The sequence below is a fragment of the Vicugna pacos genome, chromosome 6 (genome assembly GCF_048564905.1).
Source record: "Vicugna pacos chromosome 6, VicPac4, whole genome shotgun sequence".
In the NCBI taxonomy this organism is placed as follows: Eukaryota; Metazoa; Chordata; class Mammalia; order Artiodactyla; family Camelidae; genus Vicugna; species Vicugna pacos.
The window spans coordinates 86,430,217-86,452,646 of record NC_132992.1 but is presented as its reverse complement, the minus strand read 5'-3'; the positions used below and the strand labels follow the sequence as shown (position 1 = coordinate 86,452,646).

The window sequence follows — 22,430 nt, the reverse complement described above, 5'->3', positions numbered from 1 at the left end:
CAAATAAATGCTGTTGACATAGCTTAAGCATGATAGCTTGGAATAACAGCTGATTCAAACTAGGCTCATTATTTTTAATTCAGTAAGGACAAACAATCTAAAATGTAAACAAAGTATTTATAAAATAAATTCTTCTAGGAAATAAAAGAAATCATCAATCTATTATTTTTAAGGTAGTTGTAGCTGAAAGTTATCAGAAATCTCTGCAGAATTTTCATTGCCAAATTTTAATTTCAGAATGTCCAGGTACAACATCTTGTCACCACAATCGCAGGACTGATACAATCTCAGACAGCTGTTTGTACCCTGTTTCAGTGTGACTTTTTTCAGTTGGGCTTGGAGATGCGTGAGAAAATGCAGTGTCTTTCTTACTCCCAAGTCCCCCTCCGAGTGATTACGTAGGCAGGGCAATTTCAGCTGATTTGGACCTTTCGTGTAATTTTTAAATGCTAAACTCTAGAACAATTAAATAGATGGTTTCCTGCACAAATAAATGCAGGTGTGTCTCTTTTGCAGCAGTAGTTAAAGCACATTCCTACAGTTGTTTTTCATTACACTTCACTATAACATTGGAATTCTATGACCACATTATTATTCAAGAAATATGTATTATACCTCCTAGGGAATCTAATTTCAAATATGGAACTTTTTAACAACATCAGCTGCCATTATGTATCTCTTTTCCATTCGTTAAAAAAAAAAAAGCCCCAGCCATTGCTTTAGCTTTTGTCCATCAGTCACATTGTCTCCAGCTGTTTTTGTTTTGCCTCCATCAAGCAGATGATCTAAGGATTGGATTTTCTGGATTTTCTTTGTCAAGAAGAAAGAAGGAAAAAGAGAGAAGAAAGGAGAGGGAGAGAGAAGGAGAGAAAAAAGTAGGGAGGAAAACAAGAAAACAAAACATGAAAAAGTTTATCCACGTAATGCTTTACAAAGTAAAGAAATAGACATAATCTACTTTGAATAAACCTAATATATGAGAATTGTGATTAAGTAGAAAAGTAAATTACACATTAAAGATTACTGGGAATAACCTTTAATTACCAAATCCTATGTGCACCTAACATAGCATTCAGTTCAATTCATACTTTTCCTACATTTTTCATTTTGTATAACCATAAAATAAATTAACACAGTCTAAAATATATCAATCATCTGGCCTTGAAAGACATAAAGATACGATGCATTCCTGTACTTCCTATAAGACTGTGATATTCCTAAATACCAGATGCATCACCTCCATGACACTGAAAACTTGGAGAATGTATTGCACAGAATTCTTTTGAGCAGCAAAAACTGAGATAATACTTTCTGAAATCACTTCATAGGCTTATTTTAAGCCAAAAGGACAGGTTTTCATTTGGACATGGCGTGGTGCTGAACTGTAGGTATGAACTGCAAAGGAACGTGGCCAGCGTAGGCGTGGGTCACCTGCCCCAGTTGTGCGGCGGTGTGCAGAAAGTCCAAATTAGAATCACATAACACGCAGAGAGCGTTGTGGGCCTGTGTATTCAGTTACATGTGAACACAGCAGCTGTGAGGCCAACAGTCCTCCTCTTTCAGAATATTCAGAAAAGAACTTGACATGACTTGTTAGCAGAGTGTTTGTTTCTAGATTTTTTTTAAAATCAATTATAGGTATAACTCATTACATAATGATTTATATAATTATATATATTGAGCAAGAGAAAATTCAGTCCATAAAAAAGGAAAAACATGCTCAACAATGAAAGAACAGATAAAAACAGTAACCTGAAATAAAGGAGAGCTGGTGTAAATACATTAGGTTTCAATGGCCTTTAAAAAATGCCTGTGGCATTTAGAAAAAGAATGAGCTGCATCCAGATGTTATTAAACATGTTCTTCAACAGAAAACTTTCAGGGCCATCTTTTGAGAGGAAGCGGGTAGAGGGTGATAGGCAGGCTTTCAGGATGCCAGAATGGAAGGCACCTCAGAAGATGAACATGAGTCCACCCGGTCACTTCACAGATGGGCACAGAGAGGACCAGAGCACTGACCTGAAAGGCACATGGCTGCTTCGCTGCTGCTGGAACCAGGGCACAAGGCTCCAGCTCCAGGCTCTCCATAGACCATCACCCCGTCCTGCCTCTACTTTAAGACTTTCAAGTGGGACTTGCACAGTGTCATCATTAGAGCAGTAAGTGTGTGGGCCAAGAGCGGTCGCTGTGGTAAGTATTCTCTGTAATAACACTACTAATCTGTAATACCAGTATTATTTTTCTATTACTTTTTCTATTATATAGTCCTGCTCTTTCCTTGAGCTCTCTTCAATACATGTGTTTCTAAGTTTTAAATAAATTTTGAATACATCTATATTTGTATTTACCAATGGCCAATTAAAAATTCAGAGCAAATTATAGTACAGTGCAGTTCCTAAAAGGGATTCCAGTGTGGAATTTCTGCAAAAAAGATGCATGTCAGAAACTTTATTAGGAAAAAAAAAAACTCATGAATTAAATGAAATGTGTTTTTAAAAAAACCTAAATCCTGTTTAAATTCTCTAATCAGAGGACTCAGGGATCCCGTATGGAAGCGTAAACCTGTAACTACAGTTTGGGCATCTTGGATGAATCAATTCTGCCTTGATACGATCTCTCATCCTGGTGATTTTTTTTGGCACTACCCTCTTAAATGTTGAACTAAAAGAAACAAAGGCTCCAACAATTCAAACAAGATACAACCGGTGCATTAAAAGGCCCCACAGGGTTGGAGGTGGGGGTGGGAAGGAGAACACAGGCCCTTTATAACTTTTATAAATTTAAGGAACAAGTGTAGTCTGTAGAAATCTCTAGCTTATTGGATCCATGTGTAGTAATATTTCTTAAGTGGCATCAGTTGTATCCTGAACACTGGGTCATTAAATACTGTGTACTTAAGCTGGTTGTTTAAAGGAATGCAATCATACCCAGTGTCTTCTCAGAGCTAAATTTCCTGAATGCATACATTTCACAGAAAAATAAATAGATCTCAGACATCAGTGGGAGCCATTTAAAGCTTCTCACTGATTCCTTAAGGTTACGATATTCTTGCCATATATAAAGTATCTAACATAACAGAGACACATGTGATAATAAGCCCTTTTAATTTCTATGTCTTCTTTACAGACATTTTCTATTCTTTGGAAAGAATTTAAGTGGGAAGGAAAGTACACTGAGAAAAAGAAAAGAACAATGCACTTAACAGTACATCACCAGGTTACTTACAAGGTAGCCTTCCGTGGTTGTGTGTCTTTACTTCCACTGCTCTTTGGATCAACTGAGTTACCTGTCACCCGGGAGGTGCCAGCCAGGGAAGAATTAGCAGAAAAGGAACTCGGAGCACTACTGGCATTACGAGTCCGGAATGAATCATCTGAAAGTAATACAAGTACAGTCAGACGGATTGAATATACTATGAGAGATGTCAACCTAAGAGAAGAAAGGTTAATGATAGCTGACTTCCTCCCTTCTTTTAAAGTCAGCTCTATTAAGGTATAATTTATACACAGTAAACCACACAAATTTAAGGTTTTGACATTTGTATACATCCATGAAGTGACCAGCTTGAACATACTCATCACCACTAAATGTTTCCTCCTGCCCACCCTCCTCATCCCTCCCTCCACTTCCTCCCCGACTCCAGGCAACCACGGATCTGCCTCTTGTTGCTACAGATTAGTTTGCATTTTACAGAATTTTATACAAATAGAATCACACAGTCTGTACTCTTTTTTGGTCTGGCTTCTTTCATTCAGCACAATGATGTTGCGATTTATCCATCTTGTATATATCAATACTTCATTTTTAAAAAAATTTACTGACTGGTATTCCCATTATACAGACATGCCAAAATTTGTCTATCCTTTCTCTTACTGATAAGCATTTGGATTTTTTCCAAAAACTTTGTAATATGACTATTATAAATAAAGCTGCTATGAACAGTCATGCATAAGTCTGTGTGTGGACATATGTTTTAATTTCTCTTCGGTAAAAGCCAGGAATTGCTGAGTCATATAGTAATTGATATTTAATTTCATAAAAAACTGCCAAACTTCTGTCCAAAGTGGTTACACCATGTTGCATTTCCAGCGTCAACACAGGAGAGTCCCGGAAGGTCGCTCCACAGCTTCACACACACTTGATATTATGAGCCTTTTTAAACATTCTAGTGTGTATGATGAAGTGGTATCTCTGCGCGCGTGTGTGTGTGCGTTTTTCTCATTGCTTTTAATCTGCATTTCTCTCTGACTGTTCAAATCTTTTTCCCATTTTAAAATCAGTTGCTTGATTCATCTGAAAGAGCGTTTTATTGTCTGGATACAAGTCCTTTGTCAGGTATATGTAATATGAATATTTTCTCCCAATCTGTGACCTGCCTGGTATGTTTTTAGTGCTCTATTTCAAAGCGCCAAAGTTTTAAATTTTGACAAAGTTCAATACGTTAATTTTTTCTTCATGGTTTAGAGAAATTTTTGTCAATTCCAAAGTTACAAAGATTTCCTTCTACATTTTCTTCAGAAATGGCAGAGTTTTAGCTTTTATGCTTAAGTTTATAATACATTTTGACTTAATTTTGTGTATAGTGTGAAGTAAAAATTGAGATCCAGTTTCTGGGTTTTTCACTATGGATATCCAATTGTTCTAGCATCACTTTTAAAAATACTATCCCATCACCATTGATTTATCTTGGAGCCTTTGCTGAAACCCAACTGTCTATATATGTCCGTGTGAGCCACATAGTCTTGATTACTGAAGCTTTATTAGTAAATGTTGAAATCAGGTAATTTAAGTTCTCTAACTTTTTTCTTTTTTGAAAAACTCAGTTCTATGCATTTCGATACAGAATTAGCTTATAAATTTCTACAAAAAGGCTGCCAGAATTTTTATCATAATTGCACTGAATCTCTGGATCAATTTAAAAAGAACTGACACCAAAACAATACTAAGTTTTCTAATCCGTAAACATGGTACAGCTTTCCACTTATACCTTCTTTAATTTCTTTCAGCAATGTTTTGAAGTTTTGAGTATGCATTTAGCACATATTTTGTTAAATTTACCCCTGAGCATTTAATAGTTTTGAAGTTATTGTAAATGTTATCTTCAGATAGACTTATTTTTTTTAAAGTATTAGATTTAGAGAAAAGTTAAAAAGATAGCATGAAGGCCCCCCTGACCCAGCTACCCTATTATCAACAGCTTACATTTTATGTTATACTTGGTACAATTAATGAGCCAATGGAGACACATTATTATTAACAAAAGTCCGTAGTGCATTCAGACTCCCTCAGTATTCACCTAATGACTGCTGATGTCTCAGGATGCCACCCAGGACACCACATTACACTTACTTGTTGGGTCTCCTTTTTTTTTTTTAATTTTGTGGGGGGAGGAAGTTAGGTTTATTTATTTATTTATTTCTAGTGGAAGTGCCAGGGATTGAACCCAGGACCTCGTGTATGCTAAGCATGCACTTTACCACCTGAGCTATAACCTCCCCATTGGGCTCTCCTTGGTTGGGTCAGTTTCTTAGCCTTTCTTTGCTATTGATGACCTTAACAGTTTTGAGAGGTACTGGTCAAATATTTTGTAGGCTGTGCCTCTATTGGAATTTGTCTGAAGCTTTTCTCACCATTAGACTAGGGTTACAGGTTTGAGGGAGGATGACTGAGATAAAGTAGCATTTTCACCACATCGTATCAAGGGTACACGCCATGACCTATTTTTATCTCATTTTATGTATTTTATTTTATCGTTTTATGACAGATCACTAGAAATGGGATTTTTGGGGGGTCATAGAATATTTTTAAAAACTAGGATCCTTGATGAACTTTACCAAACTGCTTTCCAAAAGGGTTCCACTGATTTTCATACTCACTAACAATGGATTCACTGCAATTGTTTCCCTGAATCCTTACTGGGATTCTCATTACATTTCCCCCAGTCTGTGGTGCCCACAGAGCTTTGGGATGCTGTAACTGATGACAACTGGTTCTTGTTAAGTAAAAAGTAATCCATGGCCTTCCAAGCCATGACTTTGACCTTTCCTTTGTTTTATTTAACACTACTCTCCCTACACCCACTCCATGCTTCTGCCAAACCAGCCTGCTGTTGCTGCCTTAAGACACAACAGCCAGTTTTGTTTAGGACAGGTCCCCTGCCTGGGACACATGGGATGGTATTCTATACCCGTCTCTGTCTGACAAAATCCTAGTGTACCTTAAGGTTCATCTCAAATGACAATCCTCTTGAAGCCCATCTTAAGTCCCACGAGTAAACAAAATCTCTTCTCTATGTAAACACCTAATACATTCATTAAGAGACATTTTGCTACCATTTTCTCTTTCTAGATCAGATGTGTAATTATACTGCGACTTTTCCCTCAGAATGTAACTCATTAAGTAATAAATAATAATAAGTGTATTTTTCTAACCAAGAAATCTAGGTGATATGTCATTCAACTTATTCCCTCCCCAAAATAATACTGAAACTTTAAAATAGAGTATTTTTCAAATATTTTAATAAATGATTTACCCTTATTAAAGACCCACTTTTATTTAAGACTTTGAATGGTAAGTTGTACCTCGTTTTACTGCACTTCACTTTACTGCAGGTGACACAGACAATGCGTCTTTTACAAAGTGAAGGTTGGGCCAACGCTGCGTAAAGCAGGTCTACTGGCCCCATTTTTCCAGCAGCACTTGCGCACTTTCCGTCTTCGTCTCACATTTTGATAATTCTCACAACATTTCAAGCTCTTTCATTATTATTATACTTACAGTGATCTGTGATCAGGGATCTTTGATGTTACTATTGGAAATGTTTGGGGGCACCATGATCCACACCCCTGTAAGATGGCAAACTTAATAGATACAGGGTGTGTGTTCTGACTGCTCCACTTGCCGGCTGCCCCCCACCCTCTCCCTGTCCTCGAGCCTTCCTGTTCCCTGAGACACTGCAGTACCATGGCCGTTCCTCTTCATCACACACTATCTGGGCTGCTTTCACACTACAACACCAGGGCTGAGTAACTGTCACAGAAACCAATTTGGCCAAGAAACCCACAATATTTACCATGTGGTCCTTGACAGAGAAGTGTGCTGAAACCTGGTATAAACTTTCAGATATGTGATATTGTGATTGTTTAGCTGCCAATGGTCCACAGTGAAGCCCTACTGTTTTTAATGTCCTTAAAAATGATTGCAAAAACTCTCAGTCTATGTCTTAGCAGGGCCTCAGACTATGGTAAAACCTGGCCTATCATTTTGCCCTTTTTCTCTTTTAAAAGTATTGAACTCTGACTCCGGACACAGTGAAATCAAAATAGTACAGTGAAGCATTTTCTTAATTGTTAGGGAAAAGTTTAATTTCTTTGGTATTTGATAAAGATAAATTTAGAGGAAACTGCACCTAAAAATAAATAGGTCATTTAAAAAGTCATATTTTATGAAATTTAACAATTTTTTGAAGAGCTCAGATTGATACTTACCAGTCAGTGAAATCATAGAAGTCTTTCCTAACCCTGAGACGGAAGGTGTATATGTTGCTGTAGAACTTTTACTAGAAAAGAACGTAATTATTTTAAATTACAAGAAAATGCTTCCTTCAATCCCAGCCACTTAGCATTGGCCTTTTCTAACCTTTTTTCAATGCTTTCCTCTGCATCTTATGAAACATGCTTGCTACTTTATTTCTCAATTATTTTTGGCATTCCATGTCACAACAATTACTTTGTCTTTAACTTGAAAGTATTTTCTTAAACTTTTGCTGCCTCAGAATAAGTTTTTCTTTTGATGCTCAACCAAAACAGGTAATATTGGTAATAATGGATAAAATCTTCCTGGATGTAACTCTTCTTTAGTTCTAATCTCTTTTGTCCATCTCGAGATCACCCTACTGGCTAAGAACCCTAGACAGATCTATTGATAATGTCAAAAAATATGGTGAAAATTTAGAATAAGTCTTTTCAATCTTTTATAAAAAGATAAAAATAAGAAAAGAAAAACATTTTTTCTATAACACATTATTTTTTCTTGACAAATAGCTTCAAAGACATTTACATTTCCTTAAAATGACTTTGGCTGTCGACAGCCCTGCAGCTGTATGTGTACAATAAATATAAAAGTCATGGTCATTTAACTTACGCTGATTCTCCCCTAATCTTAACTGTTTACAATTTTGTCTGCTGGGCCAGAAGGAAACTAGACATTCATCTATTTTCAGGAGAATTCTGTTGTGACCACTTAACCATAGAAACAGGCCAGTGGCTTCTTTACAGACAGCAACAATACTAACAGGAAGTGGATGTCCGCGTCCATTTAGTACATGAGGCGTGTCCCTACCCATTTGGAAGCTGTGTGGCATACGTGATGCAGTACCACCTTCCCCATAAAACAGCGCGCAGATTCCACGATGTTGTTACACACATCATGGCAGTGGGCTTCCTAGAATTCCACGATCCCTGTTCTTATGCAAATTGGTAGACTAATCTTTTTTAATATGATATCTTTACAGAAGATACCATACAAATTAGTGAGCTATAAAAAGCTCAAGATTAATCCTGATTTTATATAGCAATGTAAACATTTCACATAAAGATGTGTGACTGTAAAATATAATTAAGTCGAAATATGAATAGCTGACAGATCATACCTAGCACACTTGTCTAAGTTGCCGTATTTTGCATGAAAAGCTTGGTTATTAAAAGACTGGCTTCGAATCAATTTGGATTTCTTGATTTCTTTGCCTAGAGAAGCAAGCACAAAGAGAATGCAACTGTTTAGTTCATCAGCTCATCCTTAGCTGCCCCAACCCCATTTCCTCTCCAACTCCCACAACCTTCAGTAAAACACGGATGGGTCGATGGGTCCAGCTTCCTTTCCTTAGTTTGAGCTGACTGGAGTGTCTCTTACCTCTTACTGCCCGTTAAGAACTACCAAAACAACTAACAGTAAAAGGCAAATGTTGCTTTCCAATAATATACCTCATTTCATGGAGTGACTTTCCTGTAATTATTGTTTATAAAAGGAGAAGTTTCTCACTTGCGGATGAGGTGGCAGAAGAGGGTCCAGGAACAGCAATGGGGATGCTCTTGGGCAGAGTCGTTGGTGTTTTGGTGTCTCTACCTAAAACAAACTCTGTTTTAGATGCTGTAATTTCCTCTGAGTTTTCATTAATCTCCATATACACACAAGACAACACAGAGTAGATGGATCACTATTCCTAGCTAAGCAGCACTCTTTCCCAAGTATTCTAACTTTATATATTTAAATATTTCAGTCTTAGTTATTCAGTGATCAATTTCCCAATCTGATTGCTGTTATCAGTTCAAGCTTTCCTTTGAAGGATCTGAACTCCCACACAGACCCCCCACCATTTATTCATGTATATCTAAATCTCTACCACAGCAGGCAGCCACTTAAACAATTTTTGATAAATGAAAGAAAGTGAAGCAATTTTCCATATAAGATTAAAAACTCAGCACGGCCTTTCAGAATGCCAGGATGCAACATCCATTGTGTGACTTGATGGTGAAGACACAGGAAAACTACTTACGTTTCTTTTCAAAGGCTTTATCGCTCATGGGCCTTCCATCACTTTGTTGCTTCTCTTTTTCTAATTGTTCCTATTATTAAAACAGTATCTTAGCATTAAAGGTTAGCATAAATAGACTTAGAAAACTGTTCTAATGAGAAATTACCCTAAGCTTTAGAGATAGAGACACAACTCACAAAAACGCCTAACAGAAATCATCTTTCTTCCACAGTAGCATCTAAAGAAGTCACATTTCTTTTATATTTGTGTTTTTTTAAACATCTACAGAACTGTGTCATAATGAGTGCAGTATCCTTGCTGTGATGAGCCTTTAGTTGCTAGAAGGTATTTACTAACTCATTAGCAAAACATGTTACAATTGGCCCTTTCCATTTCTGACTGGTAAATGGCAAAATATCTTTCTTTTAAAAGACTGAGAGAAGAAGTGATCTTTTAGATATTTTTAAAATATTTTATTGAAGAGTAACACATGCAGAGAAAGTGCACAAAGTGTACAGCTCAATGAATTTTCCCAAAATGAACACATTTGTATAATCAGCTCCCAGACCAAGAAACAAAATGTTAGCAAAACTCAAGAGTTCTTTATTGCAACAGAATAGGCAAGAAAAATCAATAAACATATCAAGTTCTGGGCAAACTTGGCATCTGACATGTACAGAGCACTGTGCTCAACAACTGGAGAACACACATTCTTCTCAAGTACACGTGTAAAATAAAGAAAAAGGCAGAGAAAACAGACAAGATAAAAAACTTCCACGAAGAATTGCACTATATAAGAAAGACAAAAACTCTAAAAATGAAAATAAAACATGCAAAAACTGAAAAATATCAGTAAGCAAGGTTAACAGCAGTGTTACCTGTTTACCTATTCCTCTGCTACCTTGATCATATTAATCACAGTTGTCTTGAAGTCACTGTCTGCTAACTTTAATACCAGGGTCATCTGTGGGTCTTTTCCTATTGTCTGATTTTTGTCTTGGGTTTAGGTTATTAAGTCCTAAAATCTTTAGAGTCTGTATATTCTCTACAGCTTCTACCACTGGCAATCCTGAACGCTAATCTCTGTCTTAGACTGCTGAGATAAAAATGCACTTCGCTTTTCAGAAGATTTCCACTCAAGTTTTTTTATCTTGCAGCATAATTCTCTGCAGAGAAATAAGAAATATAAAAAAGAGATGGGAATTTTAAAACTGAAAAATATAGTGCTAGAAATCTAAAAAATCACTAGAGAGGCTCAGCAGCCAAATGGGGAGGGCAGGAAAAGAACTGGTGACAATGAAGATGGAACAACAGAAACAGAAATTATTCACTTTGAGTAGCAGAGCAGGGCCCAGGGGTCAGTAACGGGGTCAGAGCCTGGGAAGGAGGGAGATCTCCGTGCCTTCCCTGAACCCAGCCTGGGTACAGGATGGATTGTGCCCATGACTTACAAATCCCTTGCCACCTCCTCCCTTCCTGCTGCCATGACCTCCTATCCTAGGAACTTTGGAAAGACCCACAGCCCCAGCCTGTTCCACTCTATTCCTCCAAATCCTGGGTTGAATTCATGCATGAGGTGACTGCCTATAAATGACACATATATATGGACAACTGATTTCTTTTTAAAGATGCTAAGGCAATGGAGAAGAAAAGTTTTCAACAAATGGTGCTAAAATAATTGCTCATTCAGATGGAAAAAAATAAACATATATAAATATTAACTTGAAATGAATCATATAAATGTAAAATGTAAAACCTAAAACTAAAATTCCTAGAAGAAAACATAGGAAAAACTCTTTATAATTTTGGGATAGAAAATTATGGAACAAGGGAGCATGAACTATGCTAAGAGAAAAAAAGAATAAGTTGGATTTTATCAAAATTAAAAACTTCTGCTCTTCAAAAGACACTATTAAATAAATGAAAAGGTAAGCACAGACTCCAAGAAAATATTCAGAAAATGTGTATCTGACAAAGGAGTTATACACAGAGTTTATAAAGAACTCTTACAACTCAGTAAGAAGAAGACAACCCACATTAAAATCTGAAAAGAGGCTTCATCAACTAAGATATAAGTGTGGCAAATACACAAAGGAAAAGACGCTCAACCTCGTTAAGCATCAGGGATGTGCAATTTGAAACCATGACGAAATACCATTACATGTTCCTCCATCAAGCATTCCAGAGGATGTGGGGTAACGGAAGCTCTCCACCACAGCTGATGGGAATGCAAAATGGCACAACTACTTTGTAAAACAGTCTTTGTTTTTAAGTTAAGTGCACTCTACCATTCAATCCAGCTATCCCATTCTTAGGTGACTTCCCCAAGAGAAATGAAAACATATGTCCGAAGACTTCTTCACTCATGTTCCCAAACTAGAAGAAACCCAGACGTCCACTAAGAGGTGGATAAACAAGCTGTGGTCTATCCATAACATGGACTACAACTCGGAAGTAAAAAAGAATGACCTACTGATATACACAACAACATGGATGAATCTCAAAATAATTACGCTGATGAAAAGAAGCATGACTCAAAAAAGTACTAATATATCATTCAGTTTATACACATTCTAGAAAATGCAAAGTAATTTATAGTGACAGAAACTAGATTAGTGGTTGCCATGGACTAAGAATAAAAGATGTAGGCCACAAAGGGGCACGAGGAGATTTTTGAGGGAATGGCAGTGTTTGGTATTTTGTATGCTGCTGGTTTCGTGGATGTGTCCATATGTCAAAATTCACCAAACTGTACACTTTAAATATTTGTAGTTAATCATATGTCATTTATACTTCAATAAGGTAGTTTTTTAAAGGCTCTCAAATGTAGTTTTCCTTCCGGTTTATAAAACAACAAATTTCAAAAGATCAGGACTCTTATTTAGTCATTTAGGTTAAAAAAAATGGTGTAAAATTGAAAGAAGCTATTTATTAAGTTTAATAAAGCACAGTTAATACTGGCCAGAAAAGAGTACATGTGTGTTCGTGTGAAAACATACCATTTCCAAAAGAAGCAGCTCTTCTCTTTCTTTCTCTTGATCCAGCAAATCTTTTTCATAAAACTTTTTCTGAAACTAAGTTTAAAGTTTAAAATGAAATTGTGAAACATTAATGATGAGTTTCTGCCAATTTTTAAATATTCCTTTCAACAAGGTAATGAGAGTGTACTCACAGCATCCATAGACATTTCCATTCTGTCCAATTCTAACACAGTCTACAAAGAAAAGTTTTTAAATTATTCAAGAGTAATTAAATTAGACCAACTAATCATTTCTCAAAATCTTTTCCAGATGGAGGTTCAAAGAAGAGACTTCTGTACTATGCGAAAGGCTAATTTAGCAAGCCTCTAAATAGATTTCTTCTCAATTCTATGATGGATTTTTAATCAACTTCTATATAGTAATGCCAGGATCCATTTAAACTTTTAAGTTTTTAACCTTAAGAGAAGAAAGTGTAGAGGAATACTTTAAATACTAAACACATGCAATTTAACTAATTTCTAATAACTTCCCATGCCACTCCTTTCTGACTTCTCAGAAATACAATTTTTGAATTAAAAAATCTTTCAGCTTATTATCTGTATATGAAGCAAGCTATCATTTGGCTTAATATGCTTTGTTCCTTTCCACAGAAACTTTTGATCATTATGATGTTCTAACCATTAGAAAAGACTTTGCTCTGAAAGCATTCTCTTAATTTAGTTATTTGTCTTTCAGAATACATTGGTCTGAAACAAATCATTTCAATCAAACAACACTCCAAGTAATCCAGGGTCCTGTTTCTGAAGGAGGACAGTACTCCTTTATGGGAGTAACTCTGCTGGCCAAAATAAAGTACATCTACTCATATGCCCAAAGGTATCTATTACAAACATAAGGCTTATCTAAAATTTTATTTTTATGCTGAAACTTATGAAAATGTTATAATGTATGCCATGAAATGTCTCTTTTAAATGAAATTACTTTTCATCGTAAAAAACTGACTAGACTAAGCTATTCCATTTTTCTCCCAAAGCTTTGAATAGCTTCCTCAGAGGTTCCCAATATCTCAGTTTGAGAGACATTGTACTATAGAATTTTCATGGGACAGATTGACTCCCTCATGTGTTATGTTCTTAGAATGACAACTGTACTCCAGAACAACCCACTGTAGGTTAATAATCCATTAATTTAACTATGTCATTTTTGTCCCTATTTATGGTGTCGGCTTGAATTATCTCTTCAGTTAATAAATTCTTTCTGAAAAGTAACTAGCTGTCTTGTGTTTATTATTTTGAAGGTTAATTCCATTGCATACACTTCTGGAATTAAATGGTAAGGACAGAAATGTCTGGTAGAAACAAATGTATGCATACATGTTTTTAGATTTAGATGCATGTCCAGACTCTGGATATTTCTGGTTATTTCAGCTAATGAAAGAGGAACTCACACTTCAGTAAAATAAAATATACTAATTAATGATAAGTTATGAAACTACTTTATTAAAAAATTTCCTTAAGCAACATCTAGTAATGATCTCTAGGGAAAAAAAGAGAAAAAAAAATCAAAGTCTTCTCTTTTTATCTCACCATTGACACCAACTTATTTGACATTAATAAATTAAATTCTCTCACTAAAAATAAATGCTCAAAAACTATGTGTCCTGAAGTTCACAGTCAGATTCACAAAAGTAATGGCTTTAATTTGACTTAATCTTATAATATTACATATTCAGCTAAAATTTTTTGAAGACTATAAAGTATTTTAAGATTTGACTTCACTAACCTAAATTTTTACTGTTTTAGTTTTCCAACATTGCCAAACAGTTCATGTAAGATCACGTGCTAAAACAAAACAAACTAAAACCCACAATGTTCCTAACTGAAAAAGGAATGCACTCAGGGTGAGGGACCCGTATTCCAGCCAGGGCTCTGCCACTCGCTAATGTGATCTGAAGCTGACACTTAACATTTCTAGGTCTAAAGCTTCTGCAAAGTCAAAACAGATCACTAAAGGCCCTTCCATCCCTTCCAGGGCTAAGTTTTTATCAAATGTGACTTTCCTGACTTTACCAACAAAGTTTCCCTGGATTATAAGCACTTATAAGTAGTCTGGTGAATGAAGTATTCACTACTGGCTGAACAGTATTTACCGAGTACCTAAAATGTGCTGAGCTCTCTCATAGAGCTCATATTACCAGTAATGAAGGTTTGTCTCGGTGCCCTTTAGCAGGAACTTCCATATCCAGTTGGAACACACATCAACCAAATCAGTGACTAATTCTTACTACTCTAGCAATGATAGAAATATTTTAACACAGAGCTATCCTATCAAGCTAAAATAGTGAAGCTGTGATTAACATTATCTTAATGCAAGAAAGGCAAACGTTGTGGCAAGAGTGATACTTACTCTCTTCACAATAGCCAGAACATCTTTATCTTTTTCTTGACAGAGGAGTTTTCTCACACACATTTCTAACTGTTGAAGGAGATGCTTATCTGCAGGGATCTTCAGAGTAGATTTCACTTTGGGCAACAAGTAGCAAAGTTTCATTCTATAAAAAATTGAGTGAATTTAATAACTAAGAATAATAGGTACATAAAATTGGAAAAAAAATCAAGCTTCAGATAGCCTGAGAGTTAATTTATTATGCAACAAATGTCTATGGAGTGTCTGTATGAGTCAAGCATGCATTATTCTCGGTGTTGAGATGAGATACCACAGTGAATAAAACCAACAAAATTCTCTGCTCTCCCGGAGATTACATTCTAGGATAGGGGTAGGAGAGAGGATAAACACAAAAGCAAAATGTCAAATAGTGGTTAAGTGCTGCGGAGAAAAACAAAGCAGGGGAAGAAGATGAAGAAGAACCAGAGGAGGGGGATGACAAGTTTAAAACAGGCAGTCAGAGAGGGTTTCAGTGAAGGTTTCACTGAAAAGATGACACTGAAGCAAAGACTTAAACTGGGAACTAAGCCATATGAGTATCTAGAGAAGACTGTGACAGTAACAGCAAATGCCCTATAGGGGGAGCTTGCCTTAGGAGCTGTGCCAAGTTAACAAGCTGGCCAAAATTAGCAAACTGGCCAGAGTGGCTAGAACACAGCGAAAGCGAGATTACCAGCAGACCTCAGAGTGAAAGTAGGAAGCCAGGTCATCCAGGGCCTTGCAAGCCAGGATTTGGAGACTGGTTTTTATTTTGAGTGCAGTGAGAAGCCCTGGGGGGTTCTGCACAGCAGAGTGAAATGATATGACTTAACATTTTGAAAATATCCTCTGGCTGCTGTGTTGAGATGAGACTGTAGGTAGTCAAGGACAGAGGGGACAGAATAGGGGAGACTATTCCAATAATTCAGCAAGATTTGATGGTGGCTTGAACCAGAGTGACAGCAGTTGATGTGGTAAGAATTGGTTTGATTCTGAATTACTTTACAAGCAGCAGGATGTGCTGAGGGATCGGAAGTGGGGTGGCAGAAAGGAAGTCAAAGTTTGGACCTGATCAAATGGCAAGATGAAATGGTTATTTACTGATACGGAGAAGACTGCAGAAGGAGCAAGTACCGATGAGGAAGGCAGGGATTTAACTGTACAGATAAAGTCTGTGGTGCGTACTAGACAGTCAGTGGAAATACCAGTGGGCAGTTGACTCAATGAGTCTTCTGTTCTGGGTGGACATCCATGCTAGAGACTTATAGCCATGAATCTTCAGCATACAGATGCTGGTTAGCCATGAGATTGGAGAGATGACCAAGGCAGGAGATGCAGTTTGGGAAGAGATAAGAGGAGAGCATCTGCGGCACCACCACAGTCTGCACTGGGTTGGTGAGGAAGCAATGAGCAGACTGCAGAATTCCAGAGAGGCGAGAGGACATCCAGGAAAGTGTTAAAAAAAATCAATCAAACAAAAAAACCCCCAAAAATGAAAAAACAACTTCCTAGGAAAAGGCAGCGCAGAAAAAGTTCTGCTTTGCTAAGCTAACATTCAACTGCTTTGCCAGGGCTGGTTTTAGACAGGGATGCCAGGTGGTGGTCTAATTTTTGGCTGCAGTATTCATTCATTCATTCATTCATCTGCGTGCTCTCCAGATACTACTTTTTTATTTCTATACCAAACCTTGAGACAAGTAAGTCCCATTTCTGGAGTACCCAGGATGATTTCTCAGATGAGCATTCAGTTGAGGATTCTTCACATACAACAAAATTTCCTTTTTTCAAAGCAAAAAAGCAGAAGAAGAACTTCTAGAATTTTCATCTCTGTACATAGCAATAATAGTCTCAAAGTCTCAAACTTACTCAGCACTCACCATGGATTCTGCTAAGCACGGCGATGCTCTGTCCAATTAAGGGGTCCCAATTACCCCAAAGAGAATTGTTTTCAATTCTAACAGCTGAAGAGAGGGCTCCTTTGAATACCAATAGTCTTTTTCTAGCCTTAGTATTGTCTAGACTCAGTGAATTTAAATGTTAAACATTCACTTAAGGAAAAACAAAAACAATCAACAGTCTATGCACACTTCATTCTTTATAACCCAAGGCAGATTTTGAAAACAAAACATTCAATAGAAGACATGGGAAGCCTTAGTAGTGACTTATCTCTATGAGAATACTGAGCCCAGGAGATTATGAAGATTCTGAGATTAGGGATCATGCCTTTCAGGTAAGCTAAATTCTTTATGGACCTTATCTCAGGTTATTTATTCCTCAGTACACCCTATGAATTAGACACCAAGGAAACTGATGCACAGAGGTTTTGTAACTTGCCCAGACACACAGCTAGTGCAGAGCTGGAAACCAGCTCAGACAGTGTGGCTCCAGGAACTCTCCTCCCAACTTCCCACTCTCACCCATGAGGCTTTCAGTCTATCTGTGTATCTCTACAGTGCTAGGCAAAGGCTTTTGTATCCAGAAGCCAGTTAGTATATGGTGCTGCTGGACCCATTTGTTTGTCTGGCAGCTGCCCAAGCAGGAAACCAAGTGAGAACCAAGACAAATTGCTATACAACGATCTCTTACTCAAAAAACCACCAAAATTCATGGAGCAACACTCAATTCATCTCCATTTGGTTTTTGAATTGACAGGTTGCTTTCTCTTTGAGTCAACACTATGCCATTAGTCATGTTGACTCAAGTAGAGATGATTTCATTTCCTTTCAACTAATTTTTGTAACTGCTTGGTAAGTGATAATTCATCACATTGGAAGCTGTTTTTTTCTAGAATTAAAACGTCAATTTGCAAAAGGTTAACAATGTGGTTGGATCCAATAGTTATTTACCAAGAAATAAACGCTAAAGAATTATCAACTGGGTATTTCAATTTACTTTAAATCACTTTAAATTTACTTTAAACCTCAAGTCAGGGAAACCTCAGCTGTCATTTATATAGCACAGGTTAGATGTACAAAATACTACACCCAATGCAGTTGTGCTTTCCACATTTTCTCACACTAATAATACAAAAGAAAACCAATCTCCAGATTTGTTTCCCTTAAATAATGCTCCCAGCATTCTTAGGCTGAACTTGTCAACATTTTTTGATAATTCTTCTTGGTATATTTTCTCTCAACAGCAACACTATCAGTCTATGCTTAATTGCCTGGCCAATTCTTCCCATTAAAAAGTATTAAATGGTTACATGTTGCCTATAATTCACTTCAGTTGTTCATAAAAGATGCACATATGTCACACAGCATGAAACTAGCATGAAGCATGGCTAGTGTGGGAAAAGTCAGCAGGGAGCTCTGAAATTCTGCTCAGAAAGACATGGCCAACTCACTTTGTGTCTCCTATGGAGCTGAGTTCCTCAAATTCAGAACAGAGACAGAGAACACAAATACAGAAATCTAATGGCTGATAGTTTAAAATTCTCTTCAATTCCCTATGAAATGCACAAATAACTCTTAAGAAACAGTTTGTGCAATGGAATATTACTCAGCCATTAAAAGTAGGAAACAATGCCATTTGCAGAGCATGAATGGATCTAAAGATTATCATACTAAGTGAAGTAAAGACAGATAGAAAGACAAATATTATATGATATCACTTACATGTAGAATCTAAAAAATAGTACAAATGAACTTATTTACAAAACAGACTCACAGACATAGAAAACAAACTATGGTTACCAAACAGGAAGAGGGGAGGGATAAATTGAGAATATGGGATTAACAGATGCACACTACCATATATAAAATAGATAAACAAGAAGGATTTACTTTTAGCATATGGAACTATATTCAATATTTTGTAATAAACTACAATGGAAAAGAACTGAAAAAAGAATATATATGTATATATATGTATATGTATAACCAAATCACTTTGCTGTCCACCTGAAAGTAACACAATACTGTAAATCAACTATATCTCAACTAAAAAAAGAAACAGTGTATGTGTGCGCGTAATGCCACTGAATTGTATAAAATGAGTAAAATGGTAAATTTTACATTTTGTATGTTATACCATAATTTAAAAAAAATTAATGTATTTATTTAGGGAGAAAAAAATGCAAAATATATTTATTCTTTTTTCAGGTTCCAAGCAAGCCATTTTAAAGGACTGTTTCATCTAATTTCACAATTAATTAATCAACTCCAGTAACATTTACTGGATTTTGAAAATGTGAGACAGTTGAACAGAGGAAAAAGACAAGAAAAAGACATCGAGGCAGTCCTACTTCTCTGGACAAATGGGCCCATAAAAATGGGCAGATTTTCTCCAAACCAACTTTGAACTTTTTCCTCTAGTTTTAGAAGATAGATAAATTAATCACATCTACTCAGTCTTCTCTTGGTGCCAGTGTGTGTATCCCAGTGGCCGGAGAAGCCTTTCAGTCTGGTTTCGACTACCACTCTGTTAACCCAATAAGCTAAAGACCTGAGACAATGCTTCCAAATTATGCTTCCAAATCCCACGGAGGCTCAGTTAAGACTACCAAGAATTTCAAAACAAGTATAAATTCTTTATTTAATTATTTTAATCAACTGAGAAAATGCTTTTGCATATATTCATTATAGTAAACACATTAAAAAATTGTTTTAAATATTTTCTTGGGTTGGTACCATACCTCACATTTGCTACTGGATCATGTGTCAGTTCAATAGCAGGTAGAAAGAAATATTTACAGAAAAATGATTTGGAAAAGATCTCTATAATAAATTCACAAGTATCCAAAAATCGGAGTCTATTCCAGTAACTTTTTCCTTGGCCCAATTCTAGAAACAACAACAAAAAAATTATGAATTTAACTTTTCCTACATGAAATTATATGTAACAAAATCAAAGTCCAAGACAAATTTTTATACCCACAATTTGTTTAGCAAAAACAAGAGATAAGAGAAAAATCATATTATATATGTCCATATTTGTAGACCCCCAAATTAATAACTCAAAAAACAGAAAAATATTATTAAACATTGCATTCAGTTACATAAGCATTTATTAAATATTGAATGACTATATCTATTATTTTTGGATTACCCACTATGTGCTAAATACTTTATACATATTATCTCATTAAGTCCTGAAAAGTAATCCAATTGGATGAGCACACATTTATCCTTCCTAAAAGATAAGGGTACAGAGCTGGAAAGTGCAGAGCTAGAATTCAAATGCAGGTCTGCATAAGTTCAATATCTTTGAGCAGTCAAATTAATGGTTTTCTTCCTCTCATTTCCTTAAAAATGCTTTGAAGTGAAAGTCATACATAAACACAGTATTACTGAAAATAATTCAGGTCAATACTTAAAGGATAATTTTTTTCTCCCTTATTACATAAATACTTAAAAGCAAAACTCTTAATATTTAAAACCAAACAGAACCTCTATTCAAAATAAAACTTATTCTAAATGTGAGGTTCTACTACTGAAAAATGAAAATTCAATTAAAATAGAGCAAAAAAGAGAAAGATCAAAGCATACTGAGTATAATTTTTCTTAAATGGAATTTTATGAACTCTAATTTTTTGAAAAGTGGTGATCCATATTTAAAATGGTAAACTCTAACAACCAGAAAATCCCATTACCTGCCTATGCTGGATAACAGAGTTTAACAACCATTGAGACACCATGGTCAAAGCCAGAATACAGTAATTAACAAATTCACTAAGTATGTATAGATGTGCACCACTATTCCTAAAATTAACACTTTAATGAAAGGCTTTTGTCTTGATTTTAGTCCACAGCAAATTAAAATAAATTTGCATTTATTAACTGACAATTTTTAAGACATTATAAACCACCTAGGCTCATCAGATTCACATTTGTGTGTACTATCGTCTTTTCAAAGAAAAAAAACCCCAACATTCTGTAGTATTTATAATAGGAACATAAAACAAACTATTAGATTCATGGATATTCTACTTTTATTTTAGTTTGAAATTCTATTCATTAGGGTAGAAAGTAGGCTTTCAACAATAAGTATAAATATTTTAATTTCTGTAGAAATTCAAGTATAGAAAGGCAGCCTAGAGTAATTATTACTTTCATTCATCACAGATCTGATTCTGTCAAAGACTTCTGAAACAAACCAAAAGAATTAGCTAACAAAACTCAAAATATTAACATACTCTAGATATTTACCAGTGTCGGCCTAATTATTCACGGCAAAATGATATGTAATGTATGTCATATCTAACTAAGTCCAACCAATTTGTTTACTTTCTATTTTTTCAAAATAAGAGACAATGATTACTTACGTTCAATTAATTTTTGAATGACCTCGTGTCTCTGTTCTTGTTTACGATTATAACGTAGAAAAATGCATAGAGTTCTTGAAGCGGCCTTTTGGACAGGTAAGACATTCTTAAAGAAATAAGAAAGACAATTAGCCCAGTCTAATAGTACATACTCTGAGTAATTCGGCCCCACAAATCAATTTTAACTTATTGGGTAAAAGTAAAAGCAGTGCTTGTCTGCCTCTCAAATAACTGAGAAAGTGTCTTCCTAATTTAATGTTACTATCACTCAGGCAAATCAACTAATCCATCGCATTGCAAAGTTAACGTAATTTGGCACAGTCACTTCCAAATCATCCAGGTTTGATTTATATTTAACTCTCATTTCCTTACCAACCCAGCCACCCATTCTCTTACTCATCCTCTGGACCTTGCCATTCAATTTATTCAACTAACATTTGCTAGAACATACCCTGTGTCAGATACACCACCAAAAATGGGCCACTTCTAAAATATAAACTCAGATCCCATGATCACGTACCCTTCAGATCCTTCTGGCTCACTTCTGCCTCTTCCACCTTAATACCATTCATTGAGATCCCTGGTCCATGACACAGGTAAGGCTGAGAACCCAGGACACCATATCAACCACTCTTACTAGTATTTTAAACTCCTTTGTCTTTTCAATTTCTGTCACACCACTCAGCAGAATCTTAATTCTACATGAATTCAACCATCCATCTTTACTGGGTTTGGGTTCAAACTATGTATTAGAGAAAAATCTCTCAACCAGGTACACTGCACCCAGTATAAATTCATGTTCACCATCTTGACTTACATATAAATATTACAATATCCAATTCTTGAAGAGTCAGACTATTACACTGGGGATCCTTGAAATTCAAGTAGAAAAAATGATACATTACTGAGAGAGTAGTGCCTGCTACCTCATATTTTATACAAGCTATTTTCATTCTATTGAGCACCATTCCATGTGGGGTTTTTACTCTGGTGAATGTAAAAGAAGAATAGTCATTGTGAATTAGAACAGAAAATTTAAGAAATGTACATAAACAGAAATATCAATAGAATTAAGGAAAGCAAATTTTAGATAAATGAACTAAATAAAACCATGTTACTCTTTTCTTTCATTTCGTATATACTAATAGGATTTCCAATGCATAAATACTAATCATATGAAAATATGCATATATTGTACCTCATAGTGTAAGGTAAGTTATCATTTGGG

The 22,430-nt window shown here is 35.8% G+C and overlaps 1 protein-coding gene across 3 annotated transcripts in view; it reads right to left on the bottom strand.

The window, feature by feature from the left end:
* Window positions 1-211: 211 nt before the first annotated feature.
* PPP4R4 (protein phosphatase 4 regulatory subunit 4) overlaps window positions 212-22,430 on the bottom strand; it is an 88,716-nt gene continuing 66,497 nt past the window's right edge. For all 3 annotated transcript variants that reach the window (XM_072963643.1, XM_072963644.1, XM_072963645.1), the window contains 11 exons: window positions 21,203-21,308; window positions 19,574-19,721; window positions 14,920-15,064; window positions 12,705-12,746; window positions 12,532-12,606; window positions 9,554-9,623; window positions 9,040-9,123; window positions 8,651-8,744; window positions 7,488-7,558; window positions 3,226-3,373; window positions 212-810 (listed from right to left, as the gene is read on the bottom strand). In XM_072963643.1, coding sequence (XP_072819744.1) covers window positions 786-810; window positions 3,226-3,373; window positions 7,488-7,558; window positions 8,651-8,744; window positions 9,040-9,123; window positions 9,554-9,623; window positions 12,532-12,606; window positions 12,705-12,746; window positions 14,920-15,064; window positions 19,574-19,721; window positions 21,203-21,308 — 1,008 coding nt within the window. In that variant the 3' untranslated portion in view covers window positions 212-785. The remainder of the gene's footprint in view (window positions 811-3,225; window positions 3,374-7,487; window positions 7,559-8,650; window positions 8,745-9,039; window positions 9,124-9,553; window positions 9,624-12,531; window positions 12,607-12,704; window positions 12,747-14,919; window positions 15,065-19,573; window positions 19,722-21,202; window positions 21,309-22,430) is intronic.